This window comes from Carassius auratus, unplaced genomic scaffold (assembly GCF_003368295.1).
Source record: "Carassius auratus strain Wakin unplaced genomic scaffold, ASM336829v1 scaf_tig00216382, whole genome shotgun sequence".
Lineage (NCBI taxonomy): Eukaryota > Metazoa > Chordata > Actinopteri > Cypriniformes > Cyprinidae > Carassius > Carassius auratus.
Window position 1 is genome coordinate 57969 of NW_020528539.1, and position 24097 is coordinate 82065.

The 24097-nt window shown below is 37.7% G+C and overlaps 1 protein-coding gene and 1 pseudogene across 2 annotated transcripts; both read left to right on the plus strand.

The window, feature by feature from the left end:
• LOC113097720 (myosin heavy chain, fast skeletal muscle) lies at positions 1 to 21860 on the plus strand. 2 transcript variants are annotated; one of them, XM_026262973.1, is made up of 41 exons: positions 1 to 113; positions 246 to 458; positions 546 to 689; positions 768 to 924; positions 3330 to 3357; positions 3451 to 3565; positions 3643 to 3735; positions 3824 to 3887; positions 3990 to 4088; positions 4172 to 4275; positions 4468 to 4606; positions 4689 to 4807; positions 4931 to 5080; positions 5168 to 5338; positions 5414 to 5720; positions 5972 to 6042; positions 6127 to 6214; positions 6294 to 6411; positions 6516 to 6639; positions 7151 to 7287; positions 7376 to 7631; positions 7717 to 7959; positions 8044 to 8220; positions 8324 to 8469; positions 8551 to 8641; positions 8754 to 9143; positions 9219 to 9345; positions 9446 to 9564; positions 9644 to 9840; positions 9923 to 10106; positions 10188 to 10353; positions 10444 to 10568; positions 10706 to 11014; positions 11125 to 11328; positions 11424 to 11549; positions 11692 to 11862; positions 11946 to 12050; positions 12137 to 12232; positions 12349 to 12480; positions 18919 to 18922; positions 21787 to 21860. In XM_026262973.1, the coding sequence occupies exons 2-41, from the start codon at positions 258 to 260 to the stop codon at positions 21843 to 21845; spliced, it is 5856 nt and encodes a 1951-aa protein (XP_026118758.1). In that variant the 5' UTR covers positions 1 to 113; positions 246 to 257; the 3' UTR covers positions 21846 to 21860. The 2 variants fall into 2 exon arrangements, with proteins under 2 accessions (XP_026118758.1, XP_026118760.1); XM_026262975.1 differs by lacking the exons at positions 1 to 113; positions 18919 to 18922; positions 21787 to 21860 and adding an exon at positions 12608 to 12625 and having other exon boundaries at positions 258 to 458.
• LOC113097718 (myosin heavy chain, fast skeletal muscle-like) overlaps positions 21845 to 24097 on the plus strand; it is a 14142-nt pseudogene continuing 11889 nt past the window's right edge.

A 24097-nucleotide genomic window follows, 5' to 3' on the forward strand; every position in this document is an offset into this window, starting at 1 on the left:
TGTATACTGACCGATAATGGAAGATGCAAATAACATTTTCTAACTACCTCTTGGTCTTTTTTCAGAATCCATTACTTGACAGCTGCTATTTTCCTCTTGGAGCATCATAAAAGGTAAACCAATACAAATAGCTGATTAAAATATTGTAATTATTATGACAAGATGTCCAGCTTATAATATGAACACCTGAGCAGAGTAAAGAGGTAAAAACTAAGCAGTGTTAAGGTGAATACTTTACTCCACAGTGAAGTGCCATCATGGGAGATGGGGAGATGGAGTGTTTCGGCCCGGCGGCCGTTTACCTCCGGAAGCCAGAAAGAGAGAGAATTGAGGCTCAGAACACCCCCTTTGATGCCAAAACGGCGTTCTTTGTGGTAGATGCAGATGAGATGTACCTGAAGGGTACTCTTGTTAGTAAAGAGGGTGGCAAAGCTACCGTCAAAACTCACAGTGGGAAAGTAAGTATCATGGAAATCAAATCTTCAGAGGTTAAATTTCATCAGATAAATAGTGTCCAAAAAAAATATAATCAATGTTCATTACAGACTGTCACAGTAAAAGAAGATGAAATCTTCCCCATGAATCCTCCCAAGTTTGACAAAATTGAGGACATGGCCATGATGACCCACCTCAATGAGCCTGCTGTGCTTTTTAACCTCAAAGAGCGTTACGCAGCATGGATGATCTATGTAAGTTTAAGTAAATCATGTTTTATTCCTGGTATGGGACGGCAGCCCTGAAAACTGGACTCTCTATCTCTGTTTCAGACCTACTCTGGCTTGTTCTGCGTCACTGTCAATCCCTACAAGTGGCTCCCAGTGTACGACGCAGTTGTTGTGGGTGGATACAGAGGCAAAAAGAGGATTGAAGCCCCACCTCACATCTTCTCCATCTCCGACAACGCCTACCAGTTCATGCTCACTGGTAAGTGGACTCTGGAAGTGTCACGAAATGAAAGTCAAGAAGGACTTTGACAAATTAAAAAAATGTACAATAACTACATTGTATAAAGTATTAGTGTATAATTTATCTTCTACAAACAGGTGACTGTGCATTGTTAAAGCTACAGTATGTAACTTTTATTAGTTCAAAATCAAATACATTTCAAAGAGTACATGATAAATCCATAATGTTTATACATTACCAGGAATCACTATGATACATCTATAATAATTCTTAGTCATTTTAAAGCTGTTTAATCAGATTTCATGAGAAACTGCATACTTCCTTCATTTGTTTATGTGTGTTTACTTCATATTTGTAAATAAATTAAGGTCAGGCTACTACTAAATGCAGTGGAAGGTGTTCCTTCACAAATAATTTTAAGTTTTATGCTTCAGCTGCTAGAGAGCCAAAAGTTGCCTAATGTAGCCTGTCTAGATGCATAAGCTAATTCAAATATTAGGTTTTAAATTTATATTACTCACTGTTCCAATGATTTTATTATTTGTCTACAAATCTCTTAACAACCAGGCCCCTAAATACCTTTCCGACTTAATTAGCAATCATAATCCATCAAGATCATTCAGATCAAGGGATCATCATCTCTTGGCTGTTCCACGATCTAGCTCAAAACGAAGAGGTAATCGGGCTTTTGCAGTAGTTGGCCCTAAGCTGTGGAAACCCTACCACTACATGTTAAATCAGCCTCCACACTAGCTGAATTCAAATCTTTGCTGAAAACTAAAAAGCGTTTAATGTACCGTAACTTATGTTTTTGTCTTGTTTTGTTTGTTTCTCTTATTTTACTGTACAGCACTTTGGCCAACCAAGGTTGATTTTAAATGTGTTTTATAAATAAAACTTGATTGATTAATTGATTGATTGAAAAAAATAAAGTTCATACAAAAAGCACTAAACCCTAAATTAACTAGCTAGTAAACTATTCTTAACTAAGTTAAATATTTTTTGCTTGCTAATTGGTAAGTGCCTTATAACGACTACTATTTAATAGTCATTTTGCCCTTGTTAATGCAAATAGCATACATTTTGGCACAATTGTGTTTTTTCATTAGAATTTTTACATATCAGCCTTGTTTCCTTTAATACATCTATTTTTCAGTAGGTACCCATGTCCACATTGAAACCCATTAATAATCCAATTTTAAATTTCAGGCCATTTGACTATAAAATGATGCAGTCTTTTAATTCTGTTGGCTAGGCTTCAAAATTTTTTTTTTTTACCAAATGGTTCCATTTTCTCAGGTTTGGCCTATAAATCAAATACTCACTTTTTTATGTTTCTGCTTTTGCTGCATTATAGACCTAATTGGAAAAAATATGCAGATATATATTTGTGTGGGTGTGTTGGTACTGTATGAATGTCACAAAGTGGTTTGTAAGTTTGTTAGAAAAAATAATGTGTGTGTGGGGGGGCATGTTTTTGTGACATATGAGGATACAACTCTGTATAATGACATGGGTATGACACAGGTATTACAAGGAGAGGGTGCTTATGAGGACATAACCCATGTCCCCATTTTTCAAAACACTTATAAATCATACAGAATGAGTTTTTTTGAGAAAGTAAAAATGCAGAAAGTTTCCTGTGAGGGTTAGGGTTAGGTGTAGGGTTGGTGAAGGGCCATAGAATATACAGTTTCTACAGTATAAAAACCATTACACCTATGGGATGAACACACTTTACACAAAAACAAAAGTGTGTGTGTGTGTGTGTGTGTGTGTGTGTGTGTGCTTGTGTGTGTGTGCAAAGTTTGTTTAATTATACTGTTCTGCATATCACAAATCCTAGCGCTGTGTTTAGCAGTGCAACTTTTCTGGCATTTAATGGAAAAAGTTTGGTACTGTGCCCAAACAAAATCTTACTAAAAGCTAAAATTTTGGAGACATCAACGTCAAGTTAGAAAAATTTTTTTTTTTTTTTTTTTGATTTACGGCTTTGATTTTCCACAACTTTCAAGAAAACATGTTTAGAGTTCAACATGTTTCATAAAATACTTCTTATAAACTAAAACCTCTTTAAACTTTAGACCTTAACTTCAACAATATTCTGCCATTTGTCTTCTTTAAAATGAAACAAACTCCCAAGCCTTAAAATGTAAAAAAATATTTTTGAAATCGATTATTTTCCTTTAAGGACCACAGTGTAACTTTTTTTAAATAACATGCAAGGGTTAAATATGACCCGTATTATTGCATAAAATGTTTCCGAACCTCTTCTATATGCATTTACATTAAGTATTGAATATTAATAATGTTACAAATATAACCCATTGATGTATTAAAATGTACATATTTTTTTACAAACTTTTTATACCAAAAGTGCTACATTTTTTTTACTCTGTTAATATTCCCTGCTTTATTTTCAGATCGTGAGAACCAGTCTGTCCTGATTACGTGAGTAAATACTCTGCTGAAATTAAGTGATTTACAGTTATGTAAATTAATTGAAGATTTATGACTTAATGGTGATCTCATAATAATCTCCAGTGGAGAATCTGGTGCAGGAAAGACTGTGAACACAAAACGTGTCATTCAGTACTTTGCAACTGTTGGTGCGATGTCTGGACCAAAGAAGCCGGAGCCAGTCCCTGGAAAAATGCAGGTTAGTAAACACTTATTCTAGACGTGTTATTGATGAAAGTATTTATACCTACTATCTACTGCCTACAAATACATTAGGGATCACTGGAGGATCAGATCGTGGCAGCAAACCCTCTGCTGGAGGCTTATGGTAATGCCAAGACTGTGAGGAACGACAATTCATCTCGTTTTGTAAGTTGCACCTATGAATCATTACAGCATTGTACAACATCAGTCACATTTTCAAAACTTCCAAACAGTTGAGCTGATTTCTCTGTAGGGTAAATTCATCAGGATTCACTTTGGCACCACTGGAAAACTGGCCTCAGCTGATATTGAAACTTGTGAGTCAATACTGTTTTAAGCCAAATATTTTATCATTTGGTGACTAACAACAACAAATTAATCAATTGAACTCAATTGAACTTTTTCCACCACTTTTACAGATCTGCTAGAAAAGTCAAGAGTGACATTCCAGCTGTCGGCTGAGAGGAGTTACCACATCTTCTACCAGCTCATGACTGGACACAAGCCAGAGCTGCTCGGTGAGAAATCCAGAGGATTGTGTGTTTCAGTTAATTCCTAGTGTAAGAGCACTGTTAACATGCTGCACATCAACTCTTTACAGAGGCCCTGCTCATCACCACCAACCCTTATGACTATCCAATGGTCAGCCAGGGTGAAATCACTGTCAAGAGCATCAATGATGTCGAGGAGTTCATTGCCACAGATGTATGTGGACAACTGCAATATTGTTTTTAGTAGTAGCAGCAGTATTTTCAGATTACAGGCAATATATTTGACATTAAATTAAAAGAAAGAACATCAGCATAAACCGATTACTGCAAGACTTACAATATAAAAGACTCTTCACTTTTGGCTCTATAATAAAAAATGTGATTTATTTGGTCATTGTGAAAACAGACTGCCATTGACATTCTGGGCTTCACTGCTGATGAGAAAATCAGCATCTACAAGCTAACAGGTGCTGTGATGCATCATGGGAACATGAAGTTCAAACAGAAGCAGAGAGAGGAGCAGGCTGAACCTGATGGCACTGAGGGTAAGGTGTTTTATTAGCACTTATTAGCATGCAAACATTGACTTCATTAGCAACAATAATTCATGAATCTGTACGTCCTCAGTGGCCGATAAAATCGCTTACCTCATGGGCCTCAACTCCGCTGACATGCTGAAAGCTCTGTGCTTCCCCAGAGTGAAGGTCGGGAATGAGATGGTGACCAAAGGCCAGACAGTCCCACAGGTGATCACTTACCTTCTCAATAGATGAATAAACCTAGAAATGTCCTGCAGACATTCATAAAATACATTCACCATACAGAAAGTAAAGTTTAATATCAATTACACTGATCTTTGAATTTCTCAGGTGAACAACGCAGTCTCTGCACTCTCCAAGTCTGTCTATGAGAAAATGTTCTTGTGGATGGTCATACGAATCAATGAGATGCTGGACACGAAGCAGCCTAGACAGTTCTTCATTGGTGTGCTGGACATCGCTGGATTTGAAATCTTCGATGTGAGCATCAGTCATTAATGTCTCTGTAAGAATCAAGATATAAAAGATTGCAGTAGGCAGTGAGAACTTGCTTTTGTTGATTATCAGTTCAACAGCTTGGAGCAGCTATGCATCAACTTCACAAATGAGAAACTGCAACAGTTCTTCAACCACCATATGTTCGTTCTGGAGCAAGAGGAATACAAGAAAGAAGGCATTGAATGGGAGTTCATTGACTTTGGTATGGACTTGGCTGCCTGCATTGAGCTCATTGAGAAGGTAAGAGGAAATTCTGTAAATTAAATTTACTATTCACACTGTGTCTGTACTTGAGATTGTATATTTCTTCAACAGCCAATGGGCATCTTCTCCATCCTTGAAGAGGAGTGCATGTTCCCCAAGGCTACAGACACAAGCTTCAAAAACAAGCTGCATGATCAGCATCTGGGTAAAACTGCTGCCTTCCAGAAGCCCAAGCCTGCCAAAGGTAAGGCCGAGGCCCACTTCTCTCTGGTGCACTACGCCGGCACTGTGGACTACAACATCGTCGGCTGGCTGGACAAGAACAAGGATCCACTGAACGACTCTGTGGTGCAACTTTACCAAAAGTCATCGCTCAAAGTACTGGCCTTCCTGTATGCCGCTCATGGAGCTGCTGAAGGTACAAACCTATGCAGTCCTTGAATTCCTTTGTATTTTAATTATGTACAAGATCAATGCATATACAAAAACTGAGAAAACAATAAGATTATCAGAACGCAACAATCTACATGGCCACAGATTTAAAATATGAAGTAAATAAATGCAAAATAACAATTAGATTTAACAAGATTTAAATATAGATTCAGTGAAGGGGCTTAATGGAAAACAACACAAGATCAAAAAAAAACTTCTGTCATTGTTATAAATCAGCTGAGGGTGGCGGTGGAAAGAAAGGCAAGAAGAAGGGTGGTTCCTTCCAGACGGTGTCTGCACTTTTTAGGGTAAACATAATTCTCTCTTTTAATGAAGGATGTGAATGTCTTCTCTATTAAACACTGGAATAAATGGCATAAACATTTCCACAGGAGAACCTGGGTAAGCTGATGACTAACCTGAGGAGCACTCACCCTCACTTTGTGCGCTGCTTGATTCCTAATGAGTCCAAGACTCCAGGTAAAGTTGATCTCTGAAGACTCAAATGTATGAAAGTTTTGAAAATATCTCTGGAACCTTAAAAACATTTGCATTGCAGGTCTGATGGAGAACTTCCTGGTTATCCACCAGCTCAGGTGTAATGGTGTGTTGGAGGGTATCAGAATCTGCAGGAAGGGTTTCCCCAGCAGAATCCTCTACGGTGACTTCAAGCAGAGGTAAAGACACCTTTTTGCAACATCTTACTTAGAGATGATGCATCACATGATCTTCACCATTTTACATGTTTTATAAGAACAACTCTTCCATGAATGTCCTCTAGATACAAAGTATTAAATGCAAGCGTCATCCCTGAGGGACAGTTTATTGACAACAAAAAGGCTTCAGAGAAACTCTTGGGCTCTATTGATGTTGACCACACCCAATACAAGTTTGGACACACCAAGGTAAGCTACTCCACAAATGCATTACATGGACAAAACAAAATCAATTTCCACAATTCCCTGCTAAATTTGGACTTTATTACAACACAATTAAATTGTAGAGAATTCAATGACTCCAATTGTACTGCAACAGTCTGAGGAAGGATGGCCTTGCACTGGAAGTTAAACATGAAATGCCATTTAAACACAAGAGGTCAGGCATGTGCTGATGAGGTCTGGTTAGCAGTCTGTGTTCAAATTTATCCTGAATCTCTAGGCTTTGTGCTAGTCAAGTTATTCCACAACAGATTTAACAAAACATTTCCATGTGGACCCCATTTTGTGTACTGGACATTATCATGCCTTCCCAAATTATTGCATCAAAAAAGAAATGACAGAATTCTCTTGAATGTCATTCTGTAGTATAACACAGAATATAATATAATTTTCTGACTGGAATTACTGAAACATCCAAATTTGCTGACATATTGGCATCTTCAGCACTACAGCTTATATATTCCAAATTTTATTGTAGGTGTTCTTTAAAGCTGGTCTGTTGGGTGCTCTTGAGGAGATGAGAGATGAGAAACTAGCACTGCTGGTTACCATGACTCAGGCTTTGTGCCGTGGATACGTCATGAGGAAAGAATTTGTCAAAATGATGGAAAGGAGGTACAATAAACTGAGAAAGATATTTGCACTACAACTGTTTGGTACCACAGATTTATAAAGACTGATTTACTGATTACAATTTACACAGAGAATCAATTTATTCCATCCAATACAACATCCGCTCATTCATGAATGTCAAACATTGGCCATGGATGAAGCTCTACTTCAAGATCAAGCCTCTTCTGAAGAGTGCAGAGACTGAGAAAGAGATGGTAGCAATGAAGGAGAATTACGAAAAAATGAAGGAGGATCTGGCAAAGGCATTAGCTAAAAAGAAGGAGCTTGAGGAGAAAATGGTGTCACTTCTTCAGGAAAAAAATGACCTTCAGCTGCAAGTAACAGCTGTGAGTATTTCAGCTCTCATTTTTGCCAATAAGCATCCTACAGCTATGAGCATAAGTCATTAAATATATCCATGTGAATGAACAGGAATCTGAAAACCTCTCTGATGCTGAGGAGAGATGTGAAGGGCTCATCAAAAGCAAGATCCAGCTCGAGGCCAAACTCAAAGATACAAACGAGAGACTGGAGGATGAGGAGGAAATCAATGCTGAACTGACTGCCAAGAAGAGGAAACTGGAGGATGAATGCTCCGAGCTGAAGAAAGACATCGATGACCTGGAGCTCACCTTGGCAAAAGTGGAGAAGGAGAAACATGCTACAGAAAATAAGGTCATTATTTTTATTCTATCTTCATACTGCTGATTGTGATTCAGGTTCTTGAGAATGAAAGCAGTAAACAATGCATCCATCTAGGTGAAAAACCTGACAGAGGAGATGGCCTCTCAGGATGAGAGCATTGCCAAGCTGACCAAAGAGAAGAAAGCCCTCCAAGAGGCACACCAGCAGACTCTTGATGACCTTCAGGCAGAGGAAGACAAAGTCAACACTCTGACTAAAGCTAAGACAAAGCTTGAGCAGCAAGTGGACGATGTAAGATGTTTGACATAAGTCTATGAGTAAGATTATGAATCAGTAAGAAAATAAATGTGTTGCTCTATACCAGATTTTAATTCTAAATCTTCTTTAACAATAGCTTGAGGGCTCACTGGAGCAAGAGAAGAAGCTCCGTATGGACCTTGAGAGAGCCAAGAGAAAGCTTGAGGGTGATCTGAAACTGGCCCAGGAGTCCATAATGGACCTGGAGAATGACAAACAGCAATCAGATGAGAAGATCAAAAAGTGAGTAGATGTCTGCATAATTACACATTTAACAAAAAGTACGTATTTTGCACATTTTACAAAACACTTTTTTAAAAACAGGAAGGACTTTGAGATAAGTCAGCTTCTCAGCAAGATTGAGGATGAACAGTCTTTGGGAGCACAGCTTCAGAAGAAGATCAAAGAACTTCAGGTAACACTAACCCCAATCTTTCTGATGTGAAATGGTGAGGAAGTTGCATAGCTGTGAAAACCAACCAACATTACAAAGATCACTAAAGAACTCCTTGTCTTTCTTTCTTTAGGCCCGTATCGAGGAGCTGGAAGAGGAAATAGAGGCAGAGCGAGCTGCTCGTGCCAAAGTAGAGAAGCAGAGAGCTGATCTCTCCAGGGAACTTGAAGAGATCAGCGAGAGGCTTGAGGAAGCTGGTGGTGCTACTGCTGCTCAGATTGAGATGAACAAGAAGCGTGAAGCTGAATTCCAGAAGTTGCGTCGTGATCTGGAGGAGTCCACCTTGCAGCATGAAGCTACAGCTGCAGCTCTCCGAAAGAAGCAGGCAGACAGTGTGGCTGAACTCGGAGAACAGATCGACAACCTCCAGCGGGTCAAGCAGAAGCTGGAGAAGGAGAAGAGTGAATACAAGATGGAGATTGATGACCTGACAAGCAACATGGAGGCTGTGGCTAAAGCAAAGGTAATGTCATTAGAGAATCATTAAATATAAAAACATCTTTACAAACATCTGTTTTATAAACCTGTACATTTTAAGGCTAATTTAGAGAAGATGTGCCGAACCCTGGAAGACCAGCTGAGTGAAATCAAGACCAAGAGTGATGAAAATGTTCGTCAGCTGAATGACATGAATGCACAACGTGCAAGACTTCAGACTGAAAATGGTAATACATATTAAGCTTCAGATGTAAAAAAGTAAAAAAAAATTGCATTAAAAGATTTTGTTATTATATTTTATTTTAATATCTATAACCTGTCTCTAAGGTGAATTTAGCCGTCAACTGGAAGAGAAAGAAGCACTTGTTTCACAGCTAACTAGAGGAAAACAGGCTTATACACAGCAAATTGAGGAACTCAAAAGGCATATTGAGGAAGAAGTCAAGGTAGAGTTACACATTTTATAAACCAAGCCATGCTATAGATGGTCAACGGTTTAAAAACTCAAAATATGCTGCTTTACAGGCCAAGAATGCTCTGGCCCATGCGGTTCAGTCTGCCCGTCATGACTGTGACTTGCTCAGAGAGCAGTATGAGGAGGAGCAGGAGGCCAAAGCTGAACTCCAGCGGGGAATGTCTAAGGCCAACAGTGAGGTGGCTCAATGGAGAACCAAATATGAGACTGATGCAATCCAGCGAACTGAGGAGCTTGAGGAATCCAAGTAAATAACAATGTCTCCAGCACACTACATTTAATTTCACAAATATTAGTAATATTTCATCATTTAATATCACTCTCTTCAGGAAAAAGCTTGCCCAGCGTCTGCAGGATGCTGAAGAATCCATTGAAGCGGTGAACTCCAAGTGTGCCTCTCTGGAAAAGACCAAACAGAGACTGCAGGGTGAAGTAGAGGACCTCATGATTGATGTGGAGAGGGCAAATTCATTGGCTGCCAACCTTGACAAGAAGCAGAGAAACTTTGACAAGGTGAGAAAGATGCAGATAATCTTCTAATCTAAACCTGGATCCATAGACTTGGCTAATTAACAATAAGTACCTTTTTCCTAGGTCCTAGCAGAGTGGAAACAGAAGTATGAGGAAAGCCAGGCTGAACTAGAAGGTGCTCAGAAAGAAGCTCGTTCTCTCAGCACTGAGCTGTTCAAAATGAAGAACTCCTACGAAGAAGCTCTTGATCACCTTGAGACACTGAAGAGGGAGAACAAGAATCTGCAACGTAAATTACACTTTTATTCCTTCAGTAAGGATATAAGTACAGAGATCCATTAAAACAAAGTTTTACATTTTGCTTTTTAAAATCCTTTAGAGGAGATTTCTGACCTCACTGAGCAGCTTGGAGAGACTGGAAAGAGCATTCATGAACTGGAAAAGGCAAAGAAGACAGTGGAGTCTGAGAAAGTAGAGATCCAGACTGCACTAGAAGAAGCTGAGGTGACATTCTTTTAGTTCAGTACAAACATTATAATGTCATTTATTTTAATGATATTAAAACACTGAATATGGATTGATTTAAAACCGTTAATTTCCTACATATGCTGTTATTTATGATAGTCATTTTTGTCTTGTAGGGCACCCTGGAGCATGAAGAGTCCAAGATTCTCCGTGTGCAGCTGGAGCTGAACCAGGTGAAGAGTGAGATTGACAGGAAGCTGGCTGAGAAGGATGAGGAGATGGAACAGATCAAGAGGAACAGCCAAAGAGTGATCGACTCCATGCAGAGCACTCTGGACTCTGAGGTCAGGAGCAGGAATGATGCCCTGAGAGTCAAAAAGAAGATGGAGGGAGATCTGAATGAGATGGAGATCCAGCTGAGTCATGCCAACCGCCAGGCTGCTGAGGCCCAGAAACAGCTCAGGAACGTCCAAGGACAACTCAAGGTATCTCTCTGAAGAATGAGGAATTGAAACGCATATTAAATGTATGATAATATTATACATGAATTAACTGAGAATGACCTGCAACTAACAACTAAAGAACATTGCCACAGGATGCCCAACTGCACCTTGATGAAGCTGTCAGAGGACAGGAGGACATGAAGGAGCAGGTGGCCATGGTGGAGCGCAGGAATAACCTGATGCAAGCAGAGATTGAGGAGCTGAGAGCTGCACTGGAGCAAACAGAGAGAGGCCGCAAAGTGGCTGAGCAGGAGCTGGTGGATGCCAGCGAGCGTGTGGGACTGCTGCACTCACAAGTACAGAAAAACTATACCCTGAGCAAATTAAGTTGACATGAGAGCAGAGTTTAGTTAAATGTAGACTACATAAACTACCTGCTTAAATCCCACAGAATACAAGTCTTATTAACACCAAGAAGAAGCTTGAGGCTGATCTGGTCCAGGTTCAAGGAGAGGTGGATGATGCAGTCCAGGAGGCCAGAAATGCAGAGGAAAAGGCCAAGAAGGCCATCACTGATGTGAGCGCTAAGATTCTGTTTCTCTATTCTAATTTTAACAGTTATTTGACTTTGTTTATCTGCATTTGGTAACAAAGGGAACCTTCATGGAAGTCATTCCTGTCTATATTGGCTAGTTTATTTGAATTGGCTCATATTTCAGGCTGCCATGATGGCTGAGGAGCTGAAGAAGGAGCAGGACACCAGTGCTCACCTGGAGAGGATGAAGAAGAACCTGGAGGTGACTGTCAAAGACCTGCAGCACCGTCTGGATGAAGCTGAGAGTCTTGCCATGAAGGGTGGAAAGAAACAGCTCCAGAAACTGGAGTCCAGGGTAAATTACAAGCTAAACACTGTCTTAGATGAACTGTCTATGGTACAGATTTGACAGGTGACATCAATCTCTCTCTACTGAAGGTGCGCGAGTTGGAGGCTGAAGTTGAAGCGGAACAGAGACGTGGAGCAGACGCTGTGAAAGGAGTGCGCAAATATGAAAGGAGAGTTAAGGAGCTCACCTACCAGGTAAAACTACACAGGATTTAGAAACTTACATTTCATTATAATTTACATAGGTAAACTAAGACCATCAACAATACTTTTACCCAAAGACTGAGGAAGACAAGAAGAACGTGATCCGACTGCAGGATCTGGTAGACAAGCTGCAGCTGAAAGTGAAGGCCTACAAGCGCCAGGCTGAAGAAGCTGTAAGTTTAATGTCAAATGTCCTAAGTGTGAGGTTTTGATATTTTCTAAACAATACATTTAGTGCCATGAGTGCAATGCACTGAAAGGGGTTGGATATCTGGTGTTATCCTAACAGGAGGAGCAGGCCAACACTCACCTGTCCAGGTACAGGAAGGTGCAGCATGAGCTGGAGGAGGCTCAGGAGCGCGCTGATATCTCTGAGTCCCAGGTCAACAAGCTGAGAGCCAAGAGCCGTGATGCTGGGAAGGTATAGTAAAACAATTTGCAGGGGGGGGGGGGGAATGTTAAATATGATTAATATATTTAAGTTTTGGATCAAAAGCATCACATTGCTTTTAATTTTCTAAATTTAAATGTCTTTTTGGTTACTGAAGAGCAAGGATGAAGAATGAAGATGAGCCATCACACCACATCTACAAGGAAGCATATAATATGACTTACTTGTGCTGTGTCTTACATATGCATTAAATGCAGTTTCTCAAGGCACTCTTGGTTTTTGTCATTTTAGCGAAACTGGTAGATCTTGGAAGTAGGCATGCAATGATTATAGATTTTGTTGGTACAATTATAGTCTGAGGAAAAATCATGGTTTCACGGTCATCATGAATATTATGCATTCATTAATTTCACAACACTACTAATGTATAAAATCACATAAATACTCTTTAGATTTTAAAGTGTCATTTATTGCTACCTTTTGAAACAGAAATAACACAGTAACCAAATAATACATCACAAAAATCCATCTCTTCCTTTGAAATAAAAAGGTGACCTCTGCTCTGTAAATATCCATGTCATTATTTCCCTTTTGAAAACAGCAAATGGAAAATAGATTACAAAATGATTTAGTGTTTTCAGTTTGTGCATCCTTTCTATTATTATTATTAATATAAGACTAATGTTAGCTTTATTAATCCCCCAGGGAAAATGTTACTAATGAGGGGAATTAACTGAACCGTTATTGTCATCAACTCTCATCCATCCCTATGTATACTTTTTAATACTCTCTTTAATAATTCATCTAATTTTGCATGTGGCCTGAGAAAATCATGATAAAATTGGGTAAACTGGCAGTGGGAAGTTTTCACAAGCAAAAACAGAGGCCAACATTGTGGTCTGGAATGCACATTTTAAAAAGAGAATAACTGCCTGTACCTTACCGGATCGCTAAATTATATTTCTCAGTAATGAGGGGGTAAATCACTCTAAATCAAGAAACTAAACTCACAGCTTCATTGTTTATATAGAGAGACACACAGACGCAAGTAATTCACACATGCAACTGTCACCTCTCTCGAATGATTGATCGATATAAATTGAATCAAATCAAATTCAAAAATGTATTCAAGTAAATGTTATAATTAACTCATTCAAATAAATGTGTGGGAGGAGCCTTTATGATTAATTAACCCTGATGTTTTAAACTGTGGTTAATTGCTGGATATCTACTTGGAAGACAATATAACAGCTTCTCAGGACATACATGAACTAAAAAATATATTATAAATACCTTGAATGAAAAGTAAGTTGCTTTGGACAAATGTTTCTACCCAATGTACAGATTTAAATTAACCTCAATTTAAAATTCAGTGAAAATAACAAAATAGTCATTATAACTTCAGCTGTTTTACATAATACAACAGAGACATAAAGTCCAATCTTCTCACTTTCACTGACAAAGGAAAATAAAATGTGAGTGCAAATGAAATGTAAAATTATATGGCTAAAATAGGATAGTATCATTATTTAAACTACCCAGTGCACATCACATTGTGTCAAAGTCACATTTTAAATTGTGTTCTTTCACAAGAAAAGCTACTGTGTATGATAAAGTTACAATTCTCACAATGATTATAGCCACAGAGCCGTCTTAGGAATATATTAATATATTCACAGAAATATTCATATCCATAAGCCATGTTTTCAACATTGTTACACGATAGCAACAAAACAGCAACACACATAAAAATCTCTAGCAAATGCAAAATACCACTCATATTTCCTTCACAAAAAATATGCTTTATATTAATAATAACTATAGGTAGAAAAGTAACAATAAAAACACATCAAAAACTATGTACAGAAAACCAATACCCACGCCCCAGCGTCTTTCAAATCACAGATAAGCAAGTCTAAAAAAGTGAGTTTTCAAGTATATTGTTAAAAGATCTGATAGATCATTCGGTGCCAAACTATGCAAGGCCTTATACACAAGCATGAGAATTTTGGAATCAATATGACCTGACAGGGAGCCAGTGTAGGGATTTCAGAATTGGAGTGATATGCTCTCTATTTCTGGTCCCTCTCAGAGCAGCTGAATTTTGGAAATACTGCAGTTTATTTAGGGTAGCTTTTGACAAATGACAAATGTGTTGATCGGTTTATCAGCCACAGTAAAGGACAGCATGGGGCGAATTCGTGCAATATTTCTGAGATGAAAAAAATGACATTTAACAGTGTTCTGAGCATGGAGGTCAAATGTTAATGGGTGTCAAATATCCTTCCCAGGTTCTTTAATTTTGTTTGAAACACCAAGACTGAACCATTTTCAGTTAGTTTTAAAGGTCCAGCTTTATGAAGTTTGTGGATTGAACCAATAAGCATCACCTACGTCTTATCGCTGTTAAGACAGACAATTTTGAGACATCTATATTTTTATCTCAGAGATACAATGTTCCAGGGAATCAACAGCTGGATAATCACCCGGTTGATACTGCTTATAATTTTCCAGTTTCGTGTTTGTATTCAAATTCAGAAGTTCTTACTTGTGTGGTGTATGGTTAGTGTTACCTGTGGTTTATGTTCAACTTAAAATAGCATGCATTTAATCTTCAGTGATGTTTTAATAGTTATTGTATGCAAAAAAAAAACAAAAAAAAACAAATCCCATTTATAATTAGAATTTTGTGATAAAATTGCATAATTGAAGAATACAAAAACACTTTTGCTGGCATTCATAATGCCCAAGTCATTGATAGAGCATGTCACAAATGTATTTCTTAATGAAAGTGTCTTTAATTACTGCATGTTAATTGAATGCAACTGTCATGCACATCTTGTCAGTAAAGCCAGTTCTGTGATCAGTAGTAAATAACCATCACCTGCTTTCAGATGAAGCAGCATTTACTACACAGAGTCTTAATTCTCTGACAAGGTATGCCTCTGGCCTCCGGATGGAGATTTACTGCTGATCACATAACCGTGCCTCATTGAAAGATACGCATGACAAAAGCAGCTTTTGCCTAATCGCCATTGCGGTTTAATTTTGTTTAATTGTGCAGCCATTTTGCTAATTATTTCCAAAATATTCTAATACACTTCACACTACAAAGATCATGATTGTAATGCATACATTTTTTTTACCCATCCCTAGTGCCAAATTCTTATTACTTCTGAATTATATAGAAAATCTTAATTAATTTTCTCTTGTCTGTTTTGACTGACATTTCCAACTATATGATTGAACAAAGTTCCTCTATATGATTTAAATATTTTTAGAGGTGCACTCTGCCATTTTTACTCATTAAAACATTTTAATTTATGTCAAAAAAAGAACTTCACATTTGAAAAATAGACTTTTTCTGTTTAAAGTGATGTACTATAGAGACTCTAGTCATAAAAACAGTTTAATAATAACAGTTTATTTGACACATCACACTATTGCTTACAAAACATTAATCATCAGGGCTGATGGCAAATAACTTTTCTACAGTGACATCAATAACTAAGACGTTGAAGATGACTGACATATTAGCTACTATAATAACATTACTGAGATCATCTTTAAGTTACACTCTGAATGTGTGTAAATGTGTAATTATTTTTCTGCTGTTGAATTGGAAACACTAACAGTATGTTTGCATGGGAATTTGATGGCTGAAGAGCCAGGATGGCATACATTAGCAATGTTCTATTAATAGGAAGGGCAAACAGAAAATAGAAACACTTTACAATAAGGTCCCATTAATCATGTTAGTTCACAGTGCATTAACTAATGTTAACAGATATGTTCTTAAAAATGTATTAATTATGAAATTAACTTAGAGATTAATAAATGCTGTGGCAGTACTGTCCATTGTTAGTTTGTTACTGATGTAATTAACTAATCTTGAAAAAACATGGAAAGTGAATCCCACAAAAAAAAATTATGATAAATCATTTCACCATCAATTACAATGATTGTAGCTAAAAATATTCAAATCTCTTTTCACAAAAAAACTGGTTATCACCAAATACTGTATATAATGTGACGTGTCTACTGGTATTTCCAAAAAGGCATTATCTTGCTCTAGTTTGTCATCCCAAAAATTCAAATGATAAATACCCAGTCCAAGTATAAAATTCTTAAATGTAATCAAAATCCAAAATACTAATACTAGTTATTCCCGAATTTATTAGACAAATGCCCTAATCACAAGACCCCATCTGTCCTCTGGAATGGACAAATATTCCCAAAAATATTACAGATGCATTCTCATGACATCTATTAGAAATCCTCAGTCTTCAGCCAGACCACTTCTATCTAAAAATGCAACCGTTGCATGTGAATTGTCCTAAGTAAAGCACTTAACAAAAGCATTCATAGAGCCAAAGAATATGTGCAAGATCGATTTCAAATGCTAATAACCACATATTTTTAAAAGAAATGTTACCTGGCCAGTTCAGCTGTTTTCCACTACTGAATCCAAGCAATCAATGCATGAATACGCCTGTGCACCAGTTGCGGAAGTTGCTGAATAAAAACGCCTGGTAAATGAATACATAAAGATAAATGCAAATGTTAAATTTCCTTTAGAATGACCAAACAAAGAAGATTAAACAATTAAATAACAATAATTACAATATTCTTTCAAATGTGAGTATCAGAGACAGAGTAGATTACAGTGAATGTCTGTCTGATATCAAAGCTTTCAACTTGATACCATAATAATGCTTGTGACCTATGCTGACAAATGGCAAAGCCCCAGTGGCATAGCTGACTGACGAGCTATATTTGTGTAAAGTCCTAATATGACCACCCTTAGGGAAAAGATGCCTTAGAATTTTATTGACCACATGTTCCCATCTTATAGGGTGTCAACATCTTAGAATTTATTCCACAGCCTCCTGCCATCTTCTTGAAAAGCCGGATGCATTGCATTGTCCTTGAAAGGAAAAGCAAAAGGACAAGGGCATAATCCAAAGTCAGGCACACAGCAATCAGGGGTGCTTTCATGATGCAATCATGTATTAGTGCTTTCATTACTTATCAGAACCATAACACAAGACTCAATAATCATGGATTTAGTCATCAAGTGATCATACATTTATCCCACACACTGACCCTACTCTCGCTTAGAACAAAACTGGCCAATTTGAATCTTGCAATAGAACAAAACCCACCAATATTTAAATCTCTTAATTGCAAGTCAATGCGGCAATGATATATGTGCTAGTAGAGGATCACTTATATCACTTTATATCATCATACTGTCCAGCCATTAGATAAGACATTATACCCCTAAAAGTATGACTTTCTGTTAAGCTGCTTTGAAACAATGTGTATTGTGAAAAGTGCAAAAAAGACTTTAATTGACTTTAATATGGATTACGACTTTTGCGATCAACAATATGTCACAAATGAACAGACACCTGAATCCCAACAGAATAGTACAGCCATTAGAAGAGCATAAAACTGAAATAACAAGCTGGAAATGAGCAGAGAGATAGGAGAAGATAAATAAAATGCATGGCCAAAAACAAAGCTAGCTTTTAGTCCAAATAAGAACCAAATGAAACCAGATGATTTAAAGTGTTTACCTGCTACATGTCTAATGTATTAGACATTTCCATTATTCACCTTATTAGGATGTCTAAAAGAGAAAGATAAATGACTAATTTCTTCAAACACATCTCAGTATTTTTCATAGGTTTGTCTACACAGCAATGCAGCGTTATTGTGCCAGATTGCGGCTGGCCTTTAGCATGAGTGTCACCATATGTAAAGTTCACAGAATGACAACTGCTTTGCTCAAATTTGCTCCTTTATCACACAAAAAGCTTCCAAGGCTTCTGGGAACAGTATCCTAGTGACATTTGAGAGCTTCTCCACAGCTAAACTGGGCTCTAATGTAGTGCCAAGGCACTTGAAGAAGATTGTGCTACACATAAGACCCAAACAATGTCTGAACTCCAGTAACTGATACCCTTCACATAACAACCCTTTCTCAAGGTTAAGGGGCTTGATCACAAGTCATGCCCATAAATACATCAAGGATAATTTTTAATCACAGTATTGGTGGCTCATTTTCAAATATTAATTTAATAAATCGGGATGTCAATACACCCCATCTTAGGGAAGCATTCATTTAAACAGATATCAATATTTTATGTTCTACAAGATGCTTTCTAACACAGTATTTCCTATAAACAAAACCAAAAAAATAAAATAATTAAGGCTGGACATTTAACTAGCATATATTGATATCAGTGCAATGATATTGATGAATGTAACATTCAGTTCCAAAAATTGGTGTTGAAACAGAGCTAGAAATACATGACCAAATACAGCGAGTGTGTTCTGCTGAGTGAACATTATTCTGTCTATATAAGACGCTGCTTCAGGATCATCTAAAGACTGACTGGAACTCAAAGGTGAGTGAGGTTCTCATCATGTTCTCCTTCTACTACTAACCTAATATTACAGACTAGTGTTTTGCATTTCAGAGTTGATAACCCTGACTCATGATAATTAGTTAAGTCAAGTCATCTTTATTTATATAGCGCTTTAAATAAAATACATTTCGTCAAAGCACTGAACAACATTCATTAGGAAAACAGTGTGTCAATAATGCAAAATGATAGTTAAAGGCAGTTCATCATTGAATTCAGTGATGTCATCTCTGTTCAGTTAAATAGTGTCTGTGCATTTATTTGCAATCAAGCCAATGATATCGCTGTAGATGAAGTGACCCCAACTAAGCAAGCCAGAGGCGACAGCGGCAAGGAACCGAAACTCCATCGGTGACAGAATGGAGAAAAAAACCTTGGGAGAAACCAGGCTCAGTTGGGGGTCAGTTCTCCTCTGACCAGACGAAACCAGTAGTTCAATTCCAGACTGCAGCAAAGTCAGATTGTGCAGAAGAATCATCTGTTTCCTGTGGTCTTGTCCTGGTGCTCCTCTGAGACAAGGTCTTTACATGGGATCTGTATCTGGGCTCTAGTTGTCCTGGTCTCCGCTGTCTTTCAGGGATGTAGAGGTCCTTTCTAGGTGCTGATCCACCATCTGGTCTGGATACGTACTGGATCTGGTGGCTGCAGTGACCCTCTGATCTGGACACAGACTGGATCTGGTGGCTACGGTGACCTCGGAAGAGAAACAGACAAATATTAGCGTAGATGCCATTCTTCTAATGATGTAGAAAGTACAGGTGTTATGTGAAGTGTTTCCGGTTCCGGTTTACCTAATTAATGCAGCCTAAAAATCCTTTAACGGATTTGGATATTAAAAGCATATTCGTATGTTATGTGTATGCCAGGTTAAAGAGATGTGTCTTTAATCTAGATTTAAACTGCAAGAGTGTGTCTGCCTCCCGAACAATGTTAGGTAGGTTATTCCAGAGTTTAGGCGCCAAATAGGAAAAGGATCTGCCTCCCGCAGTTGATTTTGATATTCTAGGTATTATCAAATTGCCTGAGTTTTGAGAACGTAGCGGACGTAGAGGAGTATAATGTAAAAGGAGCTCATTCAAATACTGAGGTGCTAAACCATTCAGGGCTTTATAAGTAATAAGCAATATTTTAAAATCTATACGATGTTTGATAGGGAGCCAGTGCAGTGTGGACAGGACCGGGCTAATATGGTCATACTTCCTGGTTCTAGTAAGAACTCTTGCTGCTGCATTTTGGACTAGCTGTAGTTTGTTTACTAAGCGTGCAGAACAACCACCCAATAAAGCATTACAATAATCTAACCTTGAAGCTACCAACAGATTTAAAGTATTTAAACAGCATCATGGTTGGGTGATGGTTGTGGGGATGGTTAGGGTGTATTTGTTTGTTCGGGAGGGCGATATGGCAAAAATGACAAAATGACAAAAAAACTTTTTTAGAAATATCATGATTTTATCATGATTGTTTGTCATGTTGGTTTTTCTATTTTGCAAGCTGTTTGAGCATTATAACCAAACTAATATCCATTTAAAAAAAACAAAGCTTGTTACATTAATAATATTAAAAATATATATGAAAAAGTATGGCGGATATTTAGGCCAAAGTGGGAGAAGATAAAAATCGTTGTCATTATTTTATCTTTGTTATTAAAATTTTTTATAAAAATAAAATAAAACAAAGATACACATTACAAATACACATAATACACATATAAAAATAAACAGTGTTTTGTAGGTAAAATAGTTTTTAGCAGATGCATTCATAAAATTTTATAAACAAGTAAAAATAAAACACAATTTGTTTTGTTTTGTTTTGTTTTTTATCTTTTATCTTTCATCTTCATGTACCACAAAAAATAGTTTTAAACCTGAATGAGTTTTCTTCTTCTGCTAAACATAAACTCTATTTTGAATGAAGGTGGAAAACCAAGCAGTTGGTGGTTCACAGTGACTTTCCGAGTATTTGTATATTCCTATCCTAGGAACTACTAAAAGTCCAGTGTTTTGTGACCTTAGGGTGCGTGATGGGTTGTAGCGTGGTAGAAGGCTAGTTAGGTACGCAGGAGCTAAACCATTTAGGGCCTTATAGGTAAGTAATGATAATTTGTAACTGATACGGAACTTAATAGGTAGCCAGTGCAGAGACTGTAAAATTGGGGTAATATGATCATATTTTCTTGACCTGGTAAGGACTCTAGCTGCTGCATTTTGGACGACCTGTAGCTTGTTTATTGACGAAGCAGGACAACCACCTAGAAGTGCATTACAATAGTCCAGTCCAGAGGTTATGAATGCATGAACTAGCTTTTCTTCATCAGACACAGGTAACATGTTTTGTAGCTTGGAAATATTTCTAAGATGGAAGAATGCAGTTTTTGTAACATGGGAAATATGATTTTCAAAAGACTTGCTTTCTAATATAACACCCAGATTTTTGACTGCAGTGGACATAACAGTACATTTTATACATATATACATTTTCCTTAAATCATCCTGGCAACCCATTTTTTAAGTCTCAGGGTTTGAAAACCACTGCTCTATAGTACCGGAGTGAAGGACCATCAGCACATTCTCTTCTTCTCATTTGTCACAGTAAACCGAAATCATGGGACATGGTCAAATGGAGTGTTTCGGGCCGGCGGCTGTTTTCCTCCGGAAGCCATAAAAAAAGAGAATTGAGGCTCAGAACACCCCCTTTGATGACAAAACGGCGTTCTTCGTGGCAGAGCCACGTTAGCAGAGAAGGTGGCAAAACTCTGTGTGGGAAAGTAAGTACAATTACAAAAAGTGTTGATTTTCTGTAAAACAATTTAGCATGATGCTATGCCACGTGAATAAAACATTTTCATTTTTAGTAAATGTTTCACCCTTGCTGAAAACTTTTTATACCCTCAAGGTAAAAGAAGATGAAATCTTCCCCATGAATCCTCCCAAGTTTGACAAATTGAGGACATGGCCATGATGACCCACCTCAATGAGCCCTGTGTGCTCTATAACCTTAAAGAGCGTTACGCAGCATGGATGATCTATGTAAGTCTAAGTTAATCATGTTTTATTCCTTAAAACTAGACTATCTATCTCTGTTTCAGACCTACTTTGGCTTGTTCTGCGTCACTGTCAATCCCTACAAGTGGCTCCCAGTGTACGACGCAGTTGTTGTCAACGTCTACCAGTTCATGCTCACTGGTAAGTGGTGGAGATATACATTTTCAATCCAATTTGCAAACCAATATAAAAATAAAAAGGACTGATCGCCTAAGAAGTGTGCTTACAGTATATACAGGGGTGCACATAAGTGGTCCACAGGTCCGCATGCACAAACAAAATAAAAAATGTGTTATATAAATATGTTCTATCAACGCATTTGCGTACTGATTGAATATGTTTGCATGTACTTATTCAACCATTTTAGCAGAAAGCAGCACTCCGAAACACAAAACCAGACTGGTTTCGTCTGGTCAGAGGAGAACTGACCCCCAACTGAGCCTGGTTTCTCCCAAGGTTTTTTTCTCCATTCTGTCACCGATGGAGTTTCGGTTCCTTGCTGCTGTCGCCTTGGCTTGCTTAGTTGGGGTCACTTCATCTACAGCGATATCATTGACTTGATTGCAAATAAATGCACAGACACTATTTAAACTGAACAGAGATGACATAACTGAATTCAATGATGAACTGCCTTTAACTATCACTTCTGCATTATTGAGACACTGTTTTCCTAATGAATGTTGTTCAGTTGCTTTGACGCAATGTATTTTGTTTAAAGCGCTATATAAATAAAGGTGACGACTTGACTTGTAATGTTAAATTCCGCATGAACAGGAAGATGCAAACGACTTTTCTCCAGTGTTGTGATGTATTTCCGAGATAAACTGAATACTTAATGAGGAAAAATAGTGGGCATGGCTTCATTTTCCATCTAGCACCTGATTGGATGTAGAAAAGTAGGTGTTTCAGATATCTCACAAACCCCATTTAGTGTTCTGTCCAATATTTGAAGCATTTGCCCATGAAGTGCTTTGAGTACATCCGTGACCTCTCTGTTATCTCTCCTTACTAAAATGTAAAAAGTCCCACAACCAAAAATGGACCTCCTCGCCATCTCTCCTTTCATGCGCATTTTCAGATTTTGATAAAAGATTACGAAGTCAAAAATTGTTTTTGTGTGGATTGACTTGCATGGATGAATTGTTCACCACAAAATGATCAATTTAGGCACACAAAGTAAATATGGTCAATTTTGATCTCAGTTCTAATCAGATTTCTAGTATGCATGAAAATGCAGTGCCTGAAGATTGAAGTTTTTAAAGAAGCACTTGAGTAAAATTATTTCTAATATTCTGAAATATGTTATTTTCCATCTTTTCCACTCAGTGGAGAATCTGGTGCAGGAAAGACTGTGAACACCAAACGTGTGATCCAGTACTTTGCAACAATCGCTGTGTCATGAGCAAGGAAGGCAGAACATGTCCCCAGCAAAATGCAGGTGACTACATCAAGCAACAGCCAAAGTAGAGTGACAGAATAATTCTACATGATGAAATTACTTAAATACTCACCAGGGGTCGCTAGAGGATCAAGTCATTGCAGCCAACCCTCTTCTGGAGGCTTATGGAAATGCCAAGACTGTAAGGAATGACAACTCCTCTCGTTTTATAAGTTGCCGAGATCAAATGTAATGCATTATACAAATTCAATTAAAATTCCAAATATGGGAAATTCTAAGCTTCCAAATATTTCCTCTTTGTGTGGTAAATTCACAAGGATTAATTTCATTACCACTGGAAAACTGGCCTCAGCTGATATTGAAATTTGTGAGTCAACCTTGCTATAAGCCAAATATTTTTATTTGGAGGCTAAGATATGAGTTAAACAATTGAAGTCAATGTCTTTTTTCTTAATTTATTTCATGGAAAGATCTGCTGGAAAAGTCGAGAGTGACATTCCAGCTGTCGGCTGAATGGAGTTACCACATCTTCTACCAGTTCATGACTGGACACAAGCCAGAGCTGCTCGCTGAGAAGTCTACAGGATTGTGTGTTTCAGTTGTTTCCTAGTTTGAGAACACTTTTAACATGTTGCACATCAACTCTTTATAGAGACCCTGCTCATCACCACCAACCCTTATAATAATAATAAATATGTTTAATTTATATAGCGCCTTTCCCGAGCTCAAGGTGTCACGTACGGTGATACAAGAAACACAGGAGATATCCA

Bases quoted from the DNA above. Each gene is read 5' to 3' on its own strand.
- LOC113097720 (XM_026262973.1), top strand. From the start codon at position 258: ATGGGAGATGGGGAGATGGAGTGTTTCGGCCCGGCGGCCGTTTACCTC. The intron at 7,288-7,375 runs GTACAATAAACT...CAATTTACACAG, and splicing joins GTCAAAATGATGGAAAGGAG to AGAATCAATTTATTCCATCC. The intron at 12,051-12,136 runs GTAAAACTACAC...TTTTACCCAAAG, and splicing joins TTAAGGAGCTCACCTACCAG to ACTGAGGAAGACAAGAAGAA.